This window comes from Aulonocara sp. 'chitande type north' Nkhata Bay, linkage group LG13 (assembly GCF_057382095.1).
Source record: "Aulonocara sp. 'chitande type north' Nkhata Bay isolate Kocher_YH1m ecotype deep benthic linkage group LG13, A_spYH_male_GT1.1, whole genome shotgun sequence".
NCBI classification, from domain to species: domain Eukaryota; kingdom Metazoa; phylum Chordata; class Actinopteri; order Cichliformes; family Cichlidae; genus Aulonocara; species Aulonocara sp. 'chitande type north' Nkhata Bay.
The window spans coordinates 22,661,773-22,678,956 of NC_141356.1; the positions used below are offsets into that span (position 1 = coordinate 22,661,773).

At 38.6% G+C, this 17,184-nt stretch overlaps 2 protein-coding genes across 6 annotated transcripts; one reads left to right on the plus strand and one right to left on the minus strand.

Moving 5' to 3' along the window:
* Positions 1 to 1,124: 1,124 nt before the first annotated feature.
* On the minus strand, positions 1,125 to 7,154 carry eef1akmt2 (EEF1A lysine methyltransferase 2). Of its 2 annotated transcripts, XR_015124442.1 has the most exons (7): positions 6,960 to 7,154; positions 6,498 to 6,563; positions 6,280 to 6,394; positions 4,788 to 4,895; positions 3,335 to 3,551; positions 2,806 to 2,972; positions 1,125 to 1,375 (listed from the first exon to the last, which is right to left on the minus strand). XR_015124442.1 is itself a non-coding variant. In XM_086259244.1 (6 exons), the coding sequence occupies exons 1-6, from the start codon at positions 7,067 to 7,069 to the stop codon at positions 1,278 to 1,280; spliced, it is 714 nt and encodes a 237-aa protein (XP_086115370.1). In that variant the 5' UTR covers positions 7,070 to 7,140; the 3' UTR covers positions 1,125 to 1,277. The 2 variants fall into 2 exon arrangements, 1 of the variants encoding a protein (XP_086115370.1); XM_086259244.1 differs by lacking the exon at positions 2,806 to 2,972 and having other exon boundaries at positions 6,960 to 7,140.
* abraxas2 (abraxas 2, BRISC complex subunit) lies at positions 6,971 to 16,349 on the plus strand. Of its 4 annotated transcripts, none has more exons than XM_086259243.1 (9): positions 6,971 to 7,249; positions 10,035 to 10,125; positions 11,219 to 11,255; positions 11,673 to 11,739; positions 12,050 to 12,240; positions 12,523 to 12,642; positions 13,237 to 13,321; positions 13,455 to 13,572; positions 13,877 to 16,349. In XM_086259243.1, the coding sequence occupies exons 1-9, from the start codon at positions 7,178 to 7,180 to the stop codon at positions 14,440 to 14,442; spliced, it is 1,347 nt and encodes a 448-aa protein (XP_086115369.1). In that variant the 5' UTR covers positions 6,971 to 7,177; the 3' UTR covers positions 14,443 to 16,349. The 4 variants fall into 4 exon arrangements, with proteins under 4 accessions (XP_086115369.1, XP_086115368.1, XP_086115366.1 ...); XM_086259242.1 differs by having other exon boundaries at positions 6,977 to 7,249; positions 12,520 to 12,642; XM_086259240.1 differs by lacking the exon at positions 6,971 to 7,249 and adding an exon at positions 7,256 to 7,418 and having other exon boundaries at positions 12,520 to 12,642.
* Positions 16,350 to 17,184: the final 835 nt, after the last annotated feature.

The window sequence follows — 17,184 nt, forward strand, 5'->3', positions numbered from 1 at the left end:
AAAATATTTTTAAAGATGAAGGATGAATTAGCCCCCCCCTATTCATTTAAACTGGTGTTAAACTTTTCTAACTCATAAGAGCTTCTTAACAACTTAAAAAAAATAGACACAGAAAGATTAAATGTTGATAAAAGTAAAGGACAGCCTATTTAGCTGAAGCTCAATGAAGCACATTTCTCTTCATGGGAAAATCTCTGTGAGAGCTTCAAATGTGGGCATAACATGCACATCCAGGCAGGATATCCAGAGCCTTGTAAATTTCCAGGCAGTAATTCTTGTAAAGCTTGCATGTGTTTACTCAACAGCATGCCTCAACATCGACAGCTCCCATTGGGCCACTGTCTCAGCCTGCAATTAGGATCCAGGGTTTGGCAGTTATTAATGATGCCATTGAGAAAGGAAATGGCAGACAAGCTTTCCTCCCACTGAAGCCGTGGCCTCTTGCTTATTCATTATGCTAGCACCTCTTAATCACAGTACCCAGGACCCCCAAGTGCCACTTGCTTCCAGTTTATCCAATTAGTTAGGGGCTTCTTTGCATGGTATGAAAGATGACTGTAATTAAGAACCTTGTTAGGCTGAACACTTGTTTTCTGAGTGTCAGGACTCATAACGGGGTCACTGCAAAGCAACTTTAAAGGTCAAAAGATGATTTATGGAATAAGGAAAAACACTGAGTACAAGCTACTGCAGAGATGACATAATGCATTTTGCCCATAAGCTTATGATCACTAATCAAATCAAACACTGACTTGTCGTCTGGATGCCTTTCTGCTACAATCAGCTTTGACGAAGCTATATTTCCATTAAATATTTTCCACTGGATTAAATAATGTTGTAACAGATGGAAAGACTTTGGATGGACATGCCATATCAAACTAAATTAGTTAACCAACCGTTTCAATGAAAACCTCTAATATAAACCTAACTGTGTATACATTGTGTGCCAACTTCGTTAACTCATTTAAGCAGTTAACATCATGCAATTCAGCACTTTTTAAAGTACAGACAAACATCAGTATTATTTGTATGTGCATTTCTGATCATAAACTTTTAAAATAAATATTTCTAAATTGGTGTTTAGTTAATATGCATTTAGTAATGAGGCTGATTGGAAATGAAAGGAAGCAAGAAAAAAAAGAGGTTTATTTTAAGAAAAAAAAACACCCCACTCCGTTGATCAACTTTGTTTCATTACACAGTCAAAAAAAAAAAAAAAGAGTTTTAAAGTGCAAAGATGTGACGATTTCCTGTGGTGATATCCTGTCTGACGTAAATCAATGCACTCTTTTGAAGATGAGCGCTGCTACACTGTTGCCCGTCTTGCCTCCAAATTGGAAAGTGGGTGTAGACAACTCCTGCACAAACTCAAATCCTGTGAAGCAACACAAAGAAAATGCGCAAGTTATGAAATGTACATTGCAAAAAAACCTAGCAGATGGCCAGAATCTTTTATCATCTTCTGTGGTTTTGTTACTAAAAAAAAGGAGCAGAACTGAGTGAAGATCCATTGACCATCTGTGACGCTTCCTGGGGGGCTAGTGAAGACAGGCTGTCACTGTGAAAGATGAGATCTCAGAAAGTAGTGGGCCCTCCTCAGCCAAAGTGGACATTGCTCAACTATTAGGTGGAAATGACTTAGGACCAACTTAATTGATGACAGCCAATCACATTCAAAACATTAAAGAACACCCTCTTTTAACTCATTCACTGCCATTGACGTCTATAGCCGTCAATTGCAGTGAATGAGTCAATGGGTTTAACTCATTCACTGCCAATGGCTGGCAGTGAATGAGTTAATTGAGGAAAGCCACTTTGTGTTCTGCAGAGACTCCTTATTCAATCGCAAGGCCCTCTGGCCCCCTGCAGGCTCTCCAGAGTGACTACAATGAGGGAACAGATGACAGCTTATCTTACTGAAATTTTGACTTAACAGGCTCTTTTTGCCTGGAGCTTAACAACCTGCCAGGTAGCGATTGTGGAACTGTCTGTCTGTTAAATGAGAATGAGACAAAAAAAAAAAAAAGAGACGACTAAATTATACTGCCGCACACCCAAATGATCAACATGTTTTGGCAAATGCTTTAACCCATTTACAACTCAGCAAGTGTGCCTGTAGAGTCCCTGAGAACCCTAAAAAACAAACAAACATAAAAACCCCATAGAAAATAGGCTACTCAAGAAAGCTGAACTTATCAATCCTTTAAGTAAAAACAACAACCCCCCCCCCCCCAAACAAACGAATTTAATGTATTCCCTTTCTCATTTAAAAAAAACAAAAAAAAAACAAACAAACAAAACAGCCAAGAAGATTTTTGTGTGATTTATTGCAGCAAATTCTTGATCCGGGTTAGGTCATCAGCAGGTCAAAGAAACAATTCACTCCCTTATCTTAAACAATGTTAGGACTCGCTCATTAAAAAAAGAACCCCATGACATTACTTGAAGTTAAAAGCTCCACTAAAGCCTTAGTAAAGTGTTTTAAACACATTTAGATATTTAATTAATATTTTTTCAACACAAAATACCAAAAGGTGCATATATAATTTTCCCAATTCTCCAAGACCAGTGCACTGGCCTTTTGCAACACCATATAAAAAATAAATAAATAAAAAAAATCAGGAAGCATTTAAGTAATATCAAGGTAGACTCAAAACTGCCACAGGAATTAATTAACATAATCCTTGGCTGCATAATTAAATGCGTGATCAAAGGTCAGGTTTACTTAAAGTGTCTAATGGGCCTGATGTAACCCATTTGCTTCAAGGTTCAATGTAATTCACTCACAGATGCTCTTCTTCATACCTTAGCAGTAGCAAGTGGTTATTTGAGCTACTGTTGCCTTCTTGTTGGCTTGAAGCAGTCTAGCCATTCTCCTTTGACACCAACAAGCCAATTTTCTCCCAGGAGAACATCCACTCACTGGTTATTTTCTCTTTTTTTGGATTATTCTCATGAAATCCTAGAGATACCTGTGTGGGTAAATCCCAGCAGATCAGCAGTTTCTGAAATACTCACAGCAGCCCATCTAGCATCAACAACCATACCACATTCATAGTCGCCTAAAATCACCTTTCTTCTCCATTCTTTTTCTCCGTTAAATATAAGCAGGTCATCTGGATCATGTTAACATGGGTTGCTGCCATTTGACTGGCATTGATATCAGCATTTAACAACAATATGGCCAGTGAGCATGTACATATTTTTAAGGCGTTCAGGTCTTCATCATCCCGTCTTTGAAATTTCCGCCAACTCAAAACTGATGTGACATTTAATACCAATCCTCAGCCATGATAACTCAGTGCACTCCAAACAGTAATGAATTTTTTCTCACCTTCACTGAATCTGTCAAGTAGCTGCTCTTTTGTCCAATTACAGGAAGTGATGGCAAAGAATCCATTATCCTTCAGAACATCTTTTAGGGCTTGGACATACTGTCTTTTGCCCTCGTTGGTGTTGACTGGGTTTAAGCTTATTGCATCAAATGTTCCTTTGTCGATACAGACGTCAAAACCTTTTAACTCCTTCGGACAACTTAAGAAGTCCATCTCCTAAAATTAAGAAAAAGCGAGAAGGTAAAAATGTAGTGATCAACACTACAGAAATGTGTACAGTTACCTGCAGAAGAAATCTTTCAGCAGATCCCAAGATGAAGTGTGCTATACTTCAATGGTTTACTTTAAAACTAAATTCCAACTGTTGACATGACAGCACTTAATTTTGCTGAGGGTTCTGGCCCACCATACCACTAGTGAAAGGACTCCTTTATCTGGACAGATGGCTGAACACCAGATCTCTGGGGTGAGCTCTAGAGCTACCTACTCATGACACATATTAGATTTATGGAGGAGGATCAACAGAGATTCCCTGAGGACAGGTACAGCTATATACTGCTACAACTGACTTTAGTGTGAGTCTGTAAAATAGAAAAAAGTGGGAAGACGTTGTAGGAATGCGTGAAGGTGAAAGTGTCAAAAGAGCAGTAGACAGTGACTAATGGAAACTGCAAAGGGGTTCTGACATAGGTCTAAGAATGACCTCAGAGCGACAGGCACGTTCATACAACTTACGTTGGCAGTTGTGCAGAAATGACCCAGATGCCAACATACATATTTCTCTCTCACATACTGAGCCCTCCCCTGCACAGCTAAGGTCAATATTGACTTCAGTGGCAGCCTTTCTGCACAAGCAGAGCACGCAGCATCATAGGTGTGAAATGCATACAACATATATGCAACTGTATTATGCATGAAGGAGTGGAAAAGTCACTCATCACAACCCTTATAGACCAGCCAGCATTCATAACTTGTTTTTCTTGCGTGTATATGATAGAAAATGTGTGTTAAAGCCTGCCAAGTTATTTGGGGTATGAGGTTGGCAGACATCCACCACATTCAAGGCCTTCTTCCTATCCAACTCTCCCACATGGTAAACACAAGAAAGTTTCCTCCAACCTTCCCAGGCTCTAGGTTGGCTCACTGTATGCTGAAAACTATATTGTATTATTGGAACTTAGGAGGGATTCATTTTGTATCAAAGCGTGATTTGTACACTGCAGAAAAAAAAAGATTCACTTAGCCCTCCAAATATTTATGCAGAATCAATTAAAAGGTTTAAATGCTACGCTCATCATTGAGTGGCAGCAACTTAATGCACAAAATCCACACGTTTAAAATTTCAGCTATAAAGTGTGTTTGGCGTTACTGCTGGTCATTTCTGTGAACATGAACACAATGTATCATCTTCCTTACAAATTTAAATGAACTCCAAATCTTGACTGGACACACCTTTACAGTGACATCTGTCAGTTTCTCTGCCTGAAGCACACTTCTGGCCAATTCCACAGAAGCATGAGAATAATCTATGCCGGTCAGATTCTTGTATCCATGTTTGGCCTGGTGGGGGGGAAAGCAAACAAATAATAAATAAATTATGAACAGTTACAATAATAACCTTTGTCCTTACTAACATGTCTGTAAAGATATAAACTAAACAATTTATGTGATCTGGCCCTGCGTGTGCTGCTAAAAACAGGACATTGAGTTAGCTGCTTGTAAAAATACTTCAGAGGAAAAGCAACAATGAGAAAAAGATAAGGGATTTTCTATTACAGTGGTACCAGAAGCGCCAAGTGTTAACAGAGGAAGGCATGGAAATGGGAAATATACATTAGCTGTAGATTTTTGGTTTAATAGCTGTGGATAAAATAGTTTGCAAAAGTCTCAGTTTCATTCTGGTAAGAAAAAAAAACAAACTACAACTGGGTTGGATGCATTGTGATTAACCACAATTTTCTTGGAAAGCAGAGTTCAATCCCACTAGCTGCACCTAGTATGATTACTGTCAGACATGCTGAATCAAGAAATTACTGAAACAGAACCTATATGACTAAGTAAAGAAAGCTAAAAGGTCTCAAAACCCAAGGCATCATGCCAAAATCTCTGTTCTTGAGGGGATTTTTTAAAAGAAAAAAGTCAGTGAAAGTCACTGACATGTTTAGGTCTGGAAGGGGTCACAAACCAATTTTTTTAAGGTTTTGAGCAGATAGATGGGAGAGTTTCAAGACAAAAATCACTGCCTAAAAAAAAAAGATCACAAGAGCTTGTCTCATGTTAGCCAAAAAAAAAAAAATCTTGATGAATATTCTGTGGACTGATGAGAGAAATTGTAAACTTTTTGGAAGGTTTGTATCCCATTCCATCTGTCTAACTAACACAGCAAGTCATAGAGGGACCATCATAGCTACAGTCAAACATGGTGGTGGTAGTGTGATGGTCTGGAGCTGCTTTGCTGCTTCAGGAACAATGAATGGAACAATGAATTCTGCTCTTCTACCTCCTCAGGGAGATTCTCTAGCCAGCCAGCAGTTTGTGTCCTAAAGCTCAAACAAACATGGGTTATGCAGCAGGACAATGACTCGATGATTTGGAGTGGTCTAATCAAAGTCTGGACTTAAAACTGATTGAGATAATTTGGCATGACCTTAAGAAGGCCATTCGTGCTCAAACCCTCCAACTGTGTTCATTAAAAAAAAAAAAAAAAAAAAAAAAGAAACGAAACGAAACGAAAAGAAGACTGGGATAAAATTCTCTATATTCATAGCAATATGAAACACTCATTGCCAGTTATTGCAAATGCTTGATTACTATTATTGCTGGTAAAGGGGGCACAATCAGTTATTAGGTTTAGGTGGCAATTACCCTTTCACATAGGGCCAGGTAGCATCGTATACATAAAAAAAACAAACATAAAGTGTCATTAATTTTACTCTATCCATACCAGCTCAACTAAAAAAGCTCCATTTCCAGTGCCAATGTCAAGAATGGCAGCATTTTCTGGGATCTTCGCTTTGTCCATCCATCGCAGCACACGGCTCATGCTTTCCTCACCAAACCTTTTAAGAAGCCACAGGTTATTGTGAAGTGAAGCAAGCCATCAGTTTGTCTCAAGAAATTATTATGGCTATGACCACTGTGGCCAATACACTGCATTATTACCATATCTCACCAACATCTCCAATATCGTTGAACGTCTCAAGCTCTTTTTGGTATGCATCATCCCAGCTGCAAACCCCAACCCCCCAGATCATTTGTTAATACTATGGCATACACATGACATGCTGTTAGGTCAAAACAAATTACTCAGGTAGCTCAGTAAATAAACAAGTCAGCAGCATGAAGCTAAAAAGCTCGTATTTAATGCTTACTTAATCTATTCTAATTTAATGGTTTAAGTGTTACACATTTCTACTTATACCATTCGCTCTATCAATGGTTACCTGTAAGCTTGTAACTAAGAATTAAACCTCTTCATGCTCGATTTGATGGCTATAAGTTGTGTTTATCTTATAGCACAGTGGACAAAATGTGTAAAGTGACTCTGAGAGTGGTATCCGCTAGCTAACTGTGTAGCCTGACACAAGACGTCCACCATCATAAATTTACGTTACAAACACTCACAACTCTTTAGTTCCGAGTTTGGACGTCCCAAAGTCATTTTCTGAGCATCGGTCTTCCTCGGAATCCGAGATATTTTCACAGCCACGCGTGCTCTCTCCGGCGTCTTCCATGCTTGTCTAGCCTGTCAAGACGTGTCCTACAGTTCCCACAAGACTTTGCGTCTAAACGGCGTGCTTCCAACCGCAGGGGTCATCGGGATTGATAGGGATGTTTCCATCATGGCGGCATCCATTTCAGGTTATACTTTTAGTTCTGTGTGTTATCACAGCACCAACAGCAACGCGGATCATGTAAGTGTTTTAAACTGTGCTTACAAACTGTCATGCGATGGTTGCTGAGACGTGTGTAGCTCAATGGTGTGTCTGTTCGTTCACCGGCGACGTTAGTTTGTGTTGTTTTTTTTTCCCAGTGTCATCATCCTGTTGCTGGCTAGCTAGTATTGGTTCCGTCTATTTACCGGCAAGTATATTTAATCAGAGTGTTAAGTTTGGGCAACATGATCACAGGGATAGTAATCTTAAGGTGATGTCATGTGTTACAGTGGCACAGCTGTAACATATACAGCCATAGTTTTGCCTATAAAAGAACACCTGTTATTTCTATGGAGGAAATCATATTGGGAAAGTTTAGATTCCAGGAAATACCCCGTACTACTTAGCATGCTAGCTAAGCTACCAAGTTAAGTGACTTCCGCGTATAGGTACTCCTAAAAGTTAAAGTCATGTTGACCTTTTATTTTAAAGGAATTTGCTATATCCTCAAAACCGAGATAACGCCATAAATCAAAAAACGGAGTTATACAAACAGATTTGTTTCTCTTGTTTCCGCATTGCTAGATTAGCTTGGTAGCCAAATCGCTGATTTTCACTCTTAAGTCACCAGTGTGTCTATTTAAACGGCTGGGATGCGCAGATTTGTTTTTCTTTATTTTCTTTAAGAACATCGAAGAAACGTCGTCGATGAGAAATGATTTTAATAGCATATGTGAAATAAGGAAACCAGGCTGCCGACAGCCTCTGTTCACATCCGTTCTCCTCTTTTAATAGTCGCCCTGCATTCCTGGCATAGGCAGAAAGAGCTGATTGTTTACCAGCAGCTGGCGCGACCGAATGTTCACACAGGAACAAAAAGTGTATTTGTTGTTTAATATTACAGGTTACAAGGAGTCTTTTAATTGCAGTGGACTTATTTCACAGCAGATATTTTGACATGTAGTCTTAAGTAAACACAGGTGTTACTAATAACATTTTGCCTTCAGGTTACTGAGGTTACCATTCTCACAACCTCGGTTAGAGCCCACTTCTCGCATAAAAACTAAAGGCAACTGGGCCTGTGAAACCAGCTCTAAAGACTGTTTTAATTTGTTTTTACTTGTGGTTCGGTCAAACCCGCCATAAATGTTTTCAATTTCTGTTATTATGACTGTTTTGCTGTTGTTAGAATTTAGTTATATTTGTAATAATTTTATTATGTTGCATGATTATGTAAGTCCTATGTTTGCAATTGGGCTTTTGAGACCTGGATTGCAAATGAATGTGCCCATAAAGCCTTTTAGGTCAACTTCTGTTGTATTAAAATGTGCTATAGAAATATGCTGACCTGACTTGATATTAATGACAGTTTATTTTCTAGAATAGAAGGTGATTAGTTACATGTGTTTACCTACTGTGAAATAGGTCTTATGTTGTTGTTTGCTATGAACAGTAGAAATGTATCAGATTCCAATTTTCAGCACATACAAATAAAAATCACATTTTCTTGAATGCAAAATATTGTCTTCATAATAAAACTAAATATGAAAGACTACTCGTCTCCATAATTTTCCTGATGATGCTTTGATTCTTTTATTGCTTATAGTGAGGCTGCTGGCTTGCAGCCAGCTCTGAGCGCTAGATAACTTTATGTTTAGCCACTTTGTTAGCTTCTTTAAAATGACCATGTTCAGCTGGGTGAGCGCGATTTGATTAGGTTTGGTTTGATTAGGTTTGTTGTTGCAAATGTTTTTGCGGCGCTCCTCCAGTGGTTTAATTTGACAGACTTTTTTTACTCATTTTACCACTAATCGCATGTCAACATGTAGCTGACTTCAACAGACCAGCTTGAAGTCAGCCATATGGGAGGCTGAGAATGCTGAAAAATCTGATTCCTGTGTAGTGCCAAAAAGTGATTTCAGGTATTTGCCAAAAGCAAATGACTTGTTGACCTATATTCTGTCAAACACACTTGAAGCATATCTATTATATAGCGCTTTGAGGGCCCCAAAAGCGCTATATAAATGAAATCCATTATTATTATTATTGTTGTTGTTATTATTATTTATTTATCCACATAAAAATTCTCATGGTGATTCTGAATGTCTTTTTCTGAGAGAGATCTGGCCAAGAGGGCATCAGAAATTGCAAAAAATGTAATAGTTCTATAAAGATATTTTAAGTTGCCAAAGAGGACCGGATGATTTACTGTTTAGAAGAATAGATACAATAACACGGAGTCATAACGATACTTGTAAAACAGGTCATTTGTTTATTTTATGTATGACTCCTTTGTAAATCCTATTTAGTACAGCCTGTTCACCACTCTTAACAAAGATCTGGGCATCTCTAATGGAAGAGTGTTATTAGCAGAATTGGTAATCTACTGACCTTTATTTCACATCATGTGTTGCATTTATTACTAAATGACTTGTGACTTCATCATTTGATCAGATCATTTTATTTTTATAACACATCTAAAAACAACAGGAGTTGGTCCAAAGGCAAGAATAGGTTAAAAAACATAAGGGGAAAAATGTAGAAGCTGTTTGGTTGATAATCCAAATGTCTTTGAGTTATAAAATGGAGTATTAAGTTTAAAAGCCAACCTATGGAGAATTTGAGGAGTAAAGCAGCATTTTTAAAATAATCAGGGAATGTGAACATTTATGCAATTATGGGTTTGTTGTTGTTTTTTAATGTTTTTGTTTTGTTTTTTTGTTTTTGTCAGGTAGAGACAAGCAAACTTATGCTTAAGCCATTAATTAATTAGGAAATTAATAACACTACTTAACCACTATTCTGTGAAAACATCTTTACACAGGAGGGCTTCCTATTAGGAGATGTAAGGCAAGAAGAGACTGTGAGCATCAGTGACACACAGATCAGCAGCGCTGAACTGCTACAGGTAGTAGGTAAGCCCTGAAACAGACTAAACACTTTTGCGTTGACCGATTAACACAGGACAGAGAAGCTCGCACATCACCGTTTTAAACCTCCTTCTCATGGCACACATGACAGCGGGAAATGAGCAGATTAAAATTAAGTACTGGTATTTCAATTGTCATGCTTTGATCTTAGGGTTTTTGTATGTGTTTTCTGACTCTGTCACACTGCCATGGCTTACTGAGAAACTTCCATTTCCTGAGACAGCGCAGGTGTATACAGACAAATGTTAACGTCCCTTTTACTAACTTGTAACTTTTATTGACTCCAAAACTAAGCTTATTTATTAATAATAAATGTAATTTAAAAATATCTACATTTACATCACATCATCCCTGCTAGGACATAGGATGTTTAAGGACTTTGGGGAAAAGGAAAACATTATGAGACTAATATTATTCAGCTGGACAGTCAGGCATTTTAAATTGGGGAAATCCTCTGTAAGGTGTTACTGAAGATTTTTTTTAAATTTTTATTCTTTGTTGAGTGGAGTTCTTAAGTTTACTGCTTCCTGACTTTCTACTCATACTTCAGTGTTTCTAGAAGTGACAGTCAGTGTTCTTAATGTAGCTTGCTATCGCCAGTGTGTGAATGTGTGTGTGAATGGGTGGATGACTGGATATGTAAAGCGCTTTGGGGTCCTTAGGGACTAGTAAAGCGCTATATAAATACAGGCCATTTACCATTTACCATTCTTATTGTTTACTACATATTCTCATGTTTCTGCTTATTTTATTTTATTTTTGCTTATGATCTCCTCTTAAAGTATTTGGAATAGCAAGCAAGTCTAAAATAATCAGCAAGAGAAGCGTTTCTGCTTTCCAAGGTCATGTTTGCTGTTTGTGGGGCCCTATAGACATTTGTTTTTGTTCTTATAAGTTACACGTGTCTTGTTGAATTTGATAAATACACCAGTGTCAATGACATCTCATTGATGTTGTTTTGTGTTATATATTTAAATTGTGGGTCTACATGTTGCCTTAAATTTGCATCACACTCATAAAGATTTGCATACATGATGATAAGTAACTAAAGAATCTTGTCACTGCTTATTTTCACCAGAAATCCATCACCATGATCCTTGTGCACAGTTGTTTAGGTAAGATATGACCTTTGTTCACTTAAACAGGTTTCATTCAGTGTTCACTGTACAGTACACAGTATATGTACTAGTTTTTTGTTGTAATAGTGTAGTACAGACATTGTTTCATCCAAGCTAACATTGTACATCAGCAATTCGGTCCATTAGGGGTTTAGGAAAACTTGATGTAAAACTTTATTGTAACACACGCTTAACAAGATAAGGTAGGTGGATGAATTCTTACTGTAACTCATTGAAACCACGTGTTATTGTTCAGTCTCATTTTTTCTCTCTCAAAAAAACAGAGTATGTACAGAGTAGCTTATGGTATTGACAGTTGGACAGTAGATGGCCCCATATGACAAGGCTAAAGCAGAGGAGGCGTGGGAACATGATGAATCCATTTAAAACCTGTTTCTTCCTCTCTCTCATCAGCTTTTATGACTACGCAGGTAAAGTCAATGAAGAAAGTCTCAACAGCATTCTTAAAGATAGACGGAAAGTAAGTGAACTTTTTTTGTGAGACGACTGAATTGCTATGAAATGTCTTGTTACATTTATGCTGAAAGTAATCATAACAAATCCTATTTGTGAAATCATCATTGCATTGAGCTTAATGGCATTACACCTCCTTACATGTACATCCTTTGTTAAATGCATAAGTTTCATAATGACCAAAAGTTTCTATTTTTGCAGACATACTATGATGTCTTTTGTTCATTTAGCCTCTGCACATACTTGGTACTTTGTCCTAAACAGGGCATAGAGAGGCTTGAGCACATTTTAAAAGAGTTGTTTCTGTGGCCGTGCAGAATGTCATTGGTTGGTACCGGTTCCGAAGGAATACGCAGCAGCAGATGTCGTTCAGGGAACAGATCATCCACAAACAGCTGACCCAGCTGCTCGGTGTACCCGACCTCGTCTTCCTTCTTTTTAGCTTCATCTCCACCGCCAACAGCTCCACACACGCACTGGAATATGTGCTCTTCAGACCTAATCGAAGGTAATGACAGCTTTTGATAAATTATTTGCCTTATCCACAGTTAATGCATTTCTATGTCAATGGGATTGTATTGTGAATTGGTATCAGAAGATAATCTGAGTTAAGCTATTTAAAAGAAAAAAATGGATTGGTGCTACTTGTTACTTCTGATAACAAGCTGGTGCAGAATGGACTTTTTAAAGATGTGTAAATGGCAAAATATGACGCGCAACATAGTGTTTATGTTTCCTGAAGAAGTTTTTCATGGTTTAAAAGCACTAACTGGTTATATCCACTCAGTAGGTACAACCAGAGGATTACACTCTCAATCCCAAACCTTGGTAACACGAGCCAGCAGGAATACAAAGTCTCTTCAGTTCCCAATACCTCACTTAACTACGCAAAGGTCATTAAAGAGCATGGGTAAGGTCTGAATTACCAGTTTGTTTTGTTTAACTGTTTATCCTATGCCACTGGTAACTACCATTTTGGGGGGTACGGATTGTACAGCCATTTTTCTCCTATGATAAGAATGGGGCTGCAGCATCCACCTGTTTTTCACCTGATGCCATAGTATAGTTTACCCTTAAGGGCATAATTAGCAGCTAAATCCCAATGTGTGTATGTGTTTATGAAAGTTTATGGTTGACACTTTGTGCAAGTAGGATCAGCATATATTTGTTGGTGACTGCAGTGCAAAGCTGGTATGTGAAGGCCTGCACGTGCTTCATCTCTTATTTCTGTTTTTGTATCTAAACTTAGACCCTCTGTTTCTGCTGTGGAAGAGTACCGTGTGTGTTACAGGAAGAGTTTGGTCAGGCCTGTCTCTTCAGCTTATTCAGCTTGTACTTTGAAGAGTCAGTGGTTAGCTACGGTTTAACTTTACTATAGAAGACAGCAACAAAAACCACAATTTATCTGTGGTCTTGATTGATAAAATATGTAGGTTTTTGCTGTGTATCGTTTTGTTTTCTTGAAAGATGTGTTTGAAATCTTTTTTGGTGAATATGTCTGCAGGGCTGAATTTTTTGACAAAGACGGTGTGATGAAGGATATCCGAACAATATTCCAAGTCTACAGTGCACTACAAGATAAACTGCAGGTGGGTTGAATAATTCCTGTTATTTCACCTCAAACATTTTATGAACTTCTTTGGGCAGTAGAATATTTATGTTATTTTGTTCTATTTTGCATGAGATTTAATTTTTCTGATAAATTGTTTGCCCTATATTTAGGCTGTTTGTGGTGAAGTGGAACAAAGTGAGCGTGTTAAAGAGAAAATTCAAGAGGAAGTGAACAAACTCAAACAACAAATTGCTCTCAGGAAACGCAAGACTGCAGAAGAGGAGAGAAGTACGTAACTGATTTGCATTCAGTATACTGGAATTATGTCATTAATATTTCAAATGCGTGCTGCTTTAAATTTTAGAACCACAAATTTGGGCTTAAACTTGGATGCAGACAGTGAACTAACATCTTGTAGATTATAACATCCTTTTAAGCTAGTAGCTAATAATGCAAAGCTACACATTCAGAGAAATTCAGTTTTAAGTTTTTAAGTTCATGTTAGACCAGTCAACAGTTAATATGCATATAAGTGGCATTTACATTTACCTTACATGTTTTTAATAGCTACATCTTTCTCTTTTCTCTGCAGGGCTCCGTGAAGCCCAAAATGCAGACTCCCATTCCACTCCAGAGGAGAACACAGAACCTTGTGAGGGTTCTCCGCTGTCCGGGATAACTTTCCCCACACCCTCTGCTCCGGAGCGGCCCAGTACCTCACCTAACCCACCATCTTACACTGACCTCATGTCCCAAGATGACTCTCTCCTGCCCTCTTCTTCCCCCCCTACTAGTGCTGCTCTGTTACCTCGACCCCAAGCTGTGGGCTCCCCAGGACACCCTACCCCTGGCCCTACGGTGATGGGCTTGGGTCTTGGCCACGGGCTGGGCCTGGGCCTCAGCGCAAGTTCAAATCCCGTTACCACTCCCAGCACTCCGTACCTTGGCAATGGTGACGGCTCAAGCTCTGACTCGTTAGACAGACAAGCTGCAGGGCAGGAAGACGATGAGGAGGACGAGGACGAGGACAGTAGCGAATATGAGAACTTAGTGAGCGAAGGTGCTCACCTGCCAATGGTCTCTGCCAGCGTTTTAGCTCAAGGTCGACCAGCTGCCCTCAGCCCTGACGGGGATGCTCATGGCTCGCAGGCCACATAAAAAAAAAATTAAAAAAAAGCCACAGGATGTGTAAGGGACACAAATATGTGACACACCTTGAGAGGTGGGCATCGAAAGCAATCAAAGATGGGCAAATACAGACAAAAAAAAAGTGCCAGTCCTGAAAGTGAAAGGCATGTGCAAGTGATGTCCAACTGTGTGTATTCTTGTCTTAGTCTGATCTCCATTTTAAGGGGAAACCTACTAGGCTTTGCAGGCTTAAACAGGTGCATCTCACTGGGTGAAAAGTCGTTTGTCTTTATGTTTTGTTTCAAAGTGGGCCGGTTTTGATATTTAAGTGTGGCGTTGTTGGATTTCAGGGCGAGCAGTGAAGATTTAAACATTATTCAGGCCAACTGGTTGGCTAAGAGATTAGCCCATGCTTTCTGTATGTTAAGTGTATATCTTTTTGTTTCAAATTTGGATCACTGACTTTAAGCACCCACTCTTACATTACCTCTTGCACTATTTTTGTTTTCTTGCTTTCTTCTACACAAACCAACTATGAGAATGAAGGGAAAATATTCTGCGGCCTTCAAACAATTTTCAGTGAAGTAGGCAAATGGTTGTTTACTTTTTAATTTTAAGAAAGAAATATATATGTAACTAGAATTTATTCAATGTGCACATTTTGTCTTTTCGATTTTCAACTTGTTAGTGTCTTTTCCATGTTTCACGGTCTTTAATTAACCGTACCGTTGCCTATTAAAATAATGATTAGATTTCAAACAAAATTTACTCTGCCACTTCTAGGATGGGTGCTTTTATATATATATATATTTTGTCAGATTAACAGTTGATCTTATTTGACTGACAGTGTCAATGTCTCGTTCTTCTAGGATAACACTGAAATTGTATGCGCTTTGCTGCACTTAACAAAATTTTAGATTTCTTTAATAATGTGCTATACCAATGCTGACATGTTGTGCCACTTGAGTAGTCCTCTTTGACCACCCTGAGCCAAAATTAGCTCAGCTTATTTGCATTGTATGGGGTTCACAGGGCAAACGGTGTACTGTAGCTTTACTAACCAGATGCTTATGGTTCCCTTCTGCTGCTGCATCACACACAGAGAGCTGCCACTAAAAAAGAAAAATTGCATCCATCTGTACTTCATATAAAAACCTGGCTGCTGCTTCCACTTTACAGTGCTGGTTTTCTCAATACTACTGACCATGTTTGTGTTCATTTAACCACTTTGAGCTTACTTCTTACTAATATGTTCTTTATTAAAATCATAATGGAATTATGGCTGGCACCCCTGTACAGTGTGAATTGCAACTTTGGGAACAGAGACTGAGCAATCACCTTCACGTTTTTGCATAGTTGAATGCAGACCTCATGTGTTGTGACCTGCCTGATTCAGTGTAAAGTATAAGGACCTGGTTTAATGTGATGAAAACATCATGACCTTGCTTCAGTGCCTTCCACTCAGGGCAGTTTCAGTCTGCACACAAAACACATTCACAGACCTCTCTTTGGGGGGAAAAGTTGTATTTAAAAAAAAAAATACTGTGTTGTGTTTGCAATAATCAACTTCCACATTTTTTTTTTGTTTTTCTTTTTTCATTTTTATTTTAATTGAGCCTTGCAGTTTAAAGCATGCATTTCCATAATGTCATGTTTTGTCTCCCTGAAACTGTCTTTTCTGCTTCCCAAAAATGTTTTTTTTCCCCCCCTCTTTTTACCTTTCCTGGTGGCTTCTGAGTGGATGTGTATCCTAATGTTGCAGCTGTGACTGCTTGCTTTTTATTATTTGAAACTGGAAACATAAATGTAAATTCAGAACGAATCTGTGTCACGACCTAGCAGCACCCAGGGCAAAGTTGGTGAGGTGACAAACAGCTTTTTAAACCTCTGGCCCGTTTGAGGACAGCCATAGTGAGAGTGGTGGGGGTTTTTTGGGGGGTGGGGGGTGTTCTCTAGACATTATTATATTAAGCATGGAATGGATGTTTGCACTGTTTGTGGAGGTTGTTTGACATAGTGAGGAGGTTGCACTCAATTTGGAAGAGATTTCAGGGTGGAGACACTTTGCCTTGTGAACAAGCTCTGCTTTATTTACACAGCCTGTTTTATGTCTTTTTTTTTTCTTTTTCTTTTTTTTTTTTTGGCCTTGGAGGCATTTGATTTGCCCTGATGTGTAATGCCAATGCATCACTGGTCAGGAACTGGCACTCAGAAATGTTGCTGAATAATCACCCAGAGTAACACAATCATGCAATGTTAAAAGAAATGATAAAATCGACTTGTTAGGAGTGTTTCCTTTGAGTACTGGAATATAATAAGGAAATAAATAATGAATGTATAGTAAACACGGGGGGGTAGCATTTAAACTGAACTTACCGTATGAGCTTGTCTCAGTTGAGTGTTGTGGTATCGAGCAGCAGTTCTCAGTCTTGGTCCTCACTCTTGATCCTGGTCTTCAAGCCCTAGAAAATTTGTTTTGTTTTTTAAAAACAAAAATCCCTTCTGCCATCCTATCATGACCAGATGGTCAGATAGGAAACCAAAAGGACAGAAGACCACTGGTGTAAAGAGTGCGAGACCTAACATTGTTAGGATTGTATACCTTTTAAGCTCCAATACACTCATGTACTTACTGTATAGGATGACCTTTCACTTCCTCCGCCCCCAAGTGGTTCATTGCAACATAAACACCTCCCCAAAGCACAAAGTCCAGAGCGCAGATTAGATCTTCTTGGCTTTTATCTGGATTTGTGTACTTGACAATAGCTGACC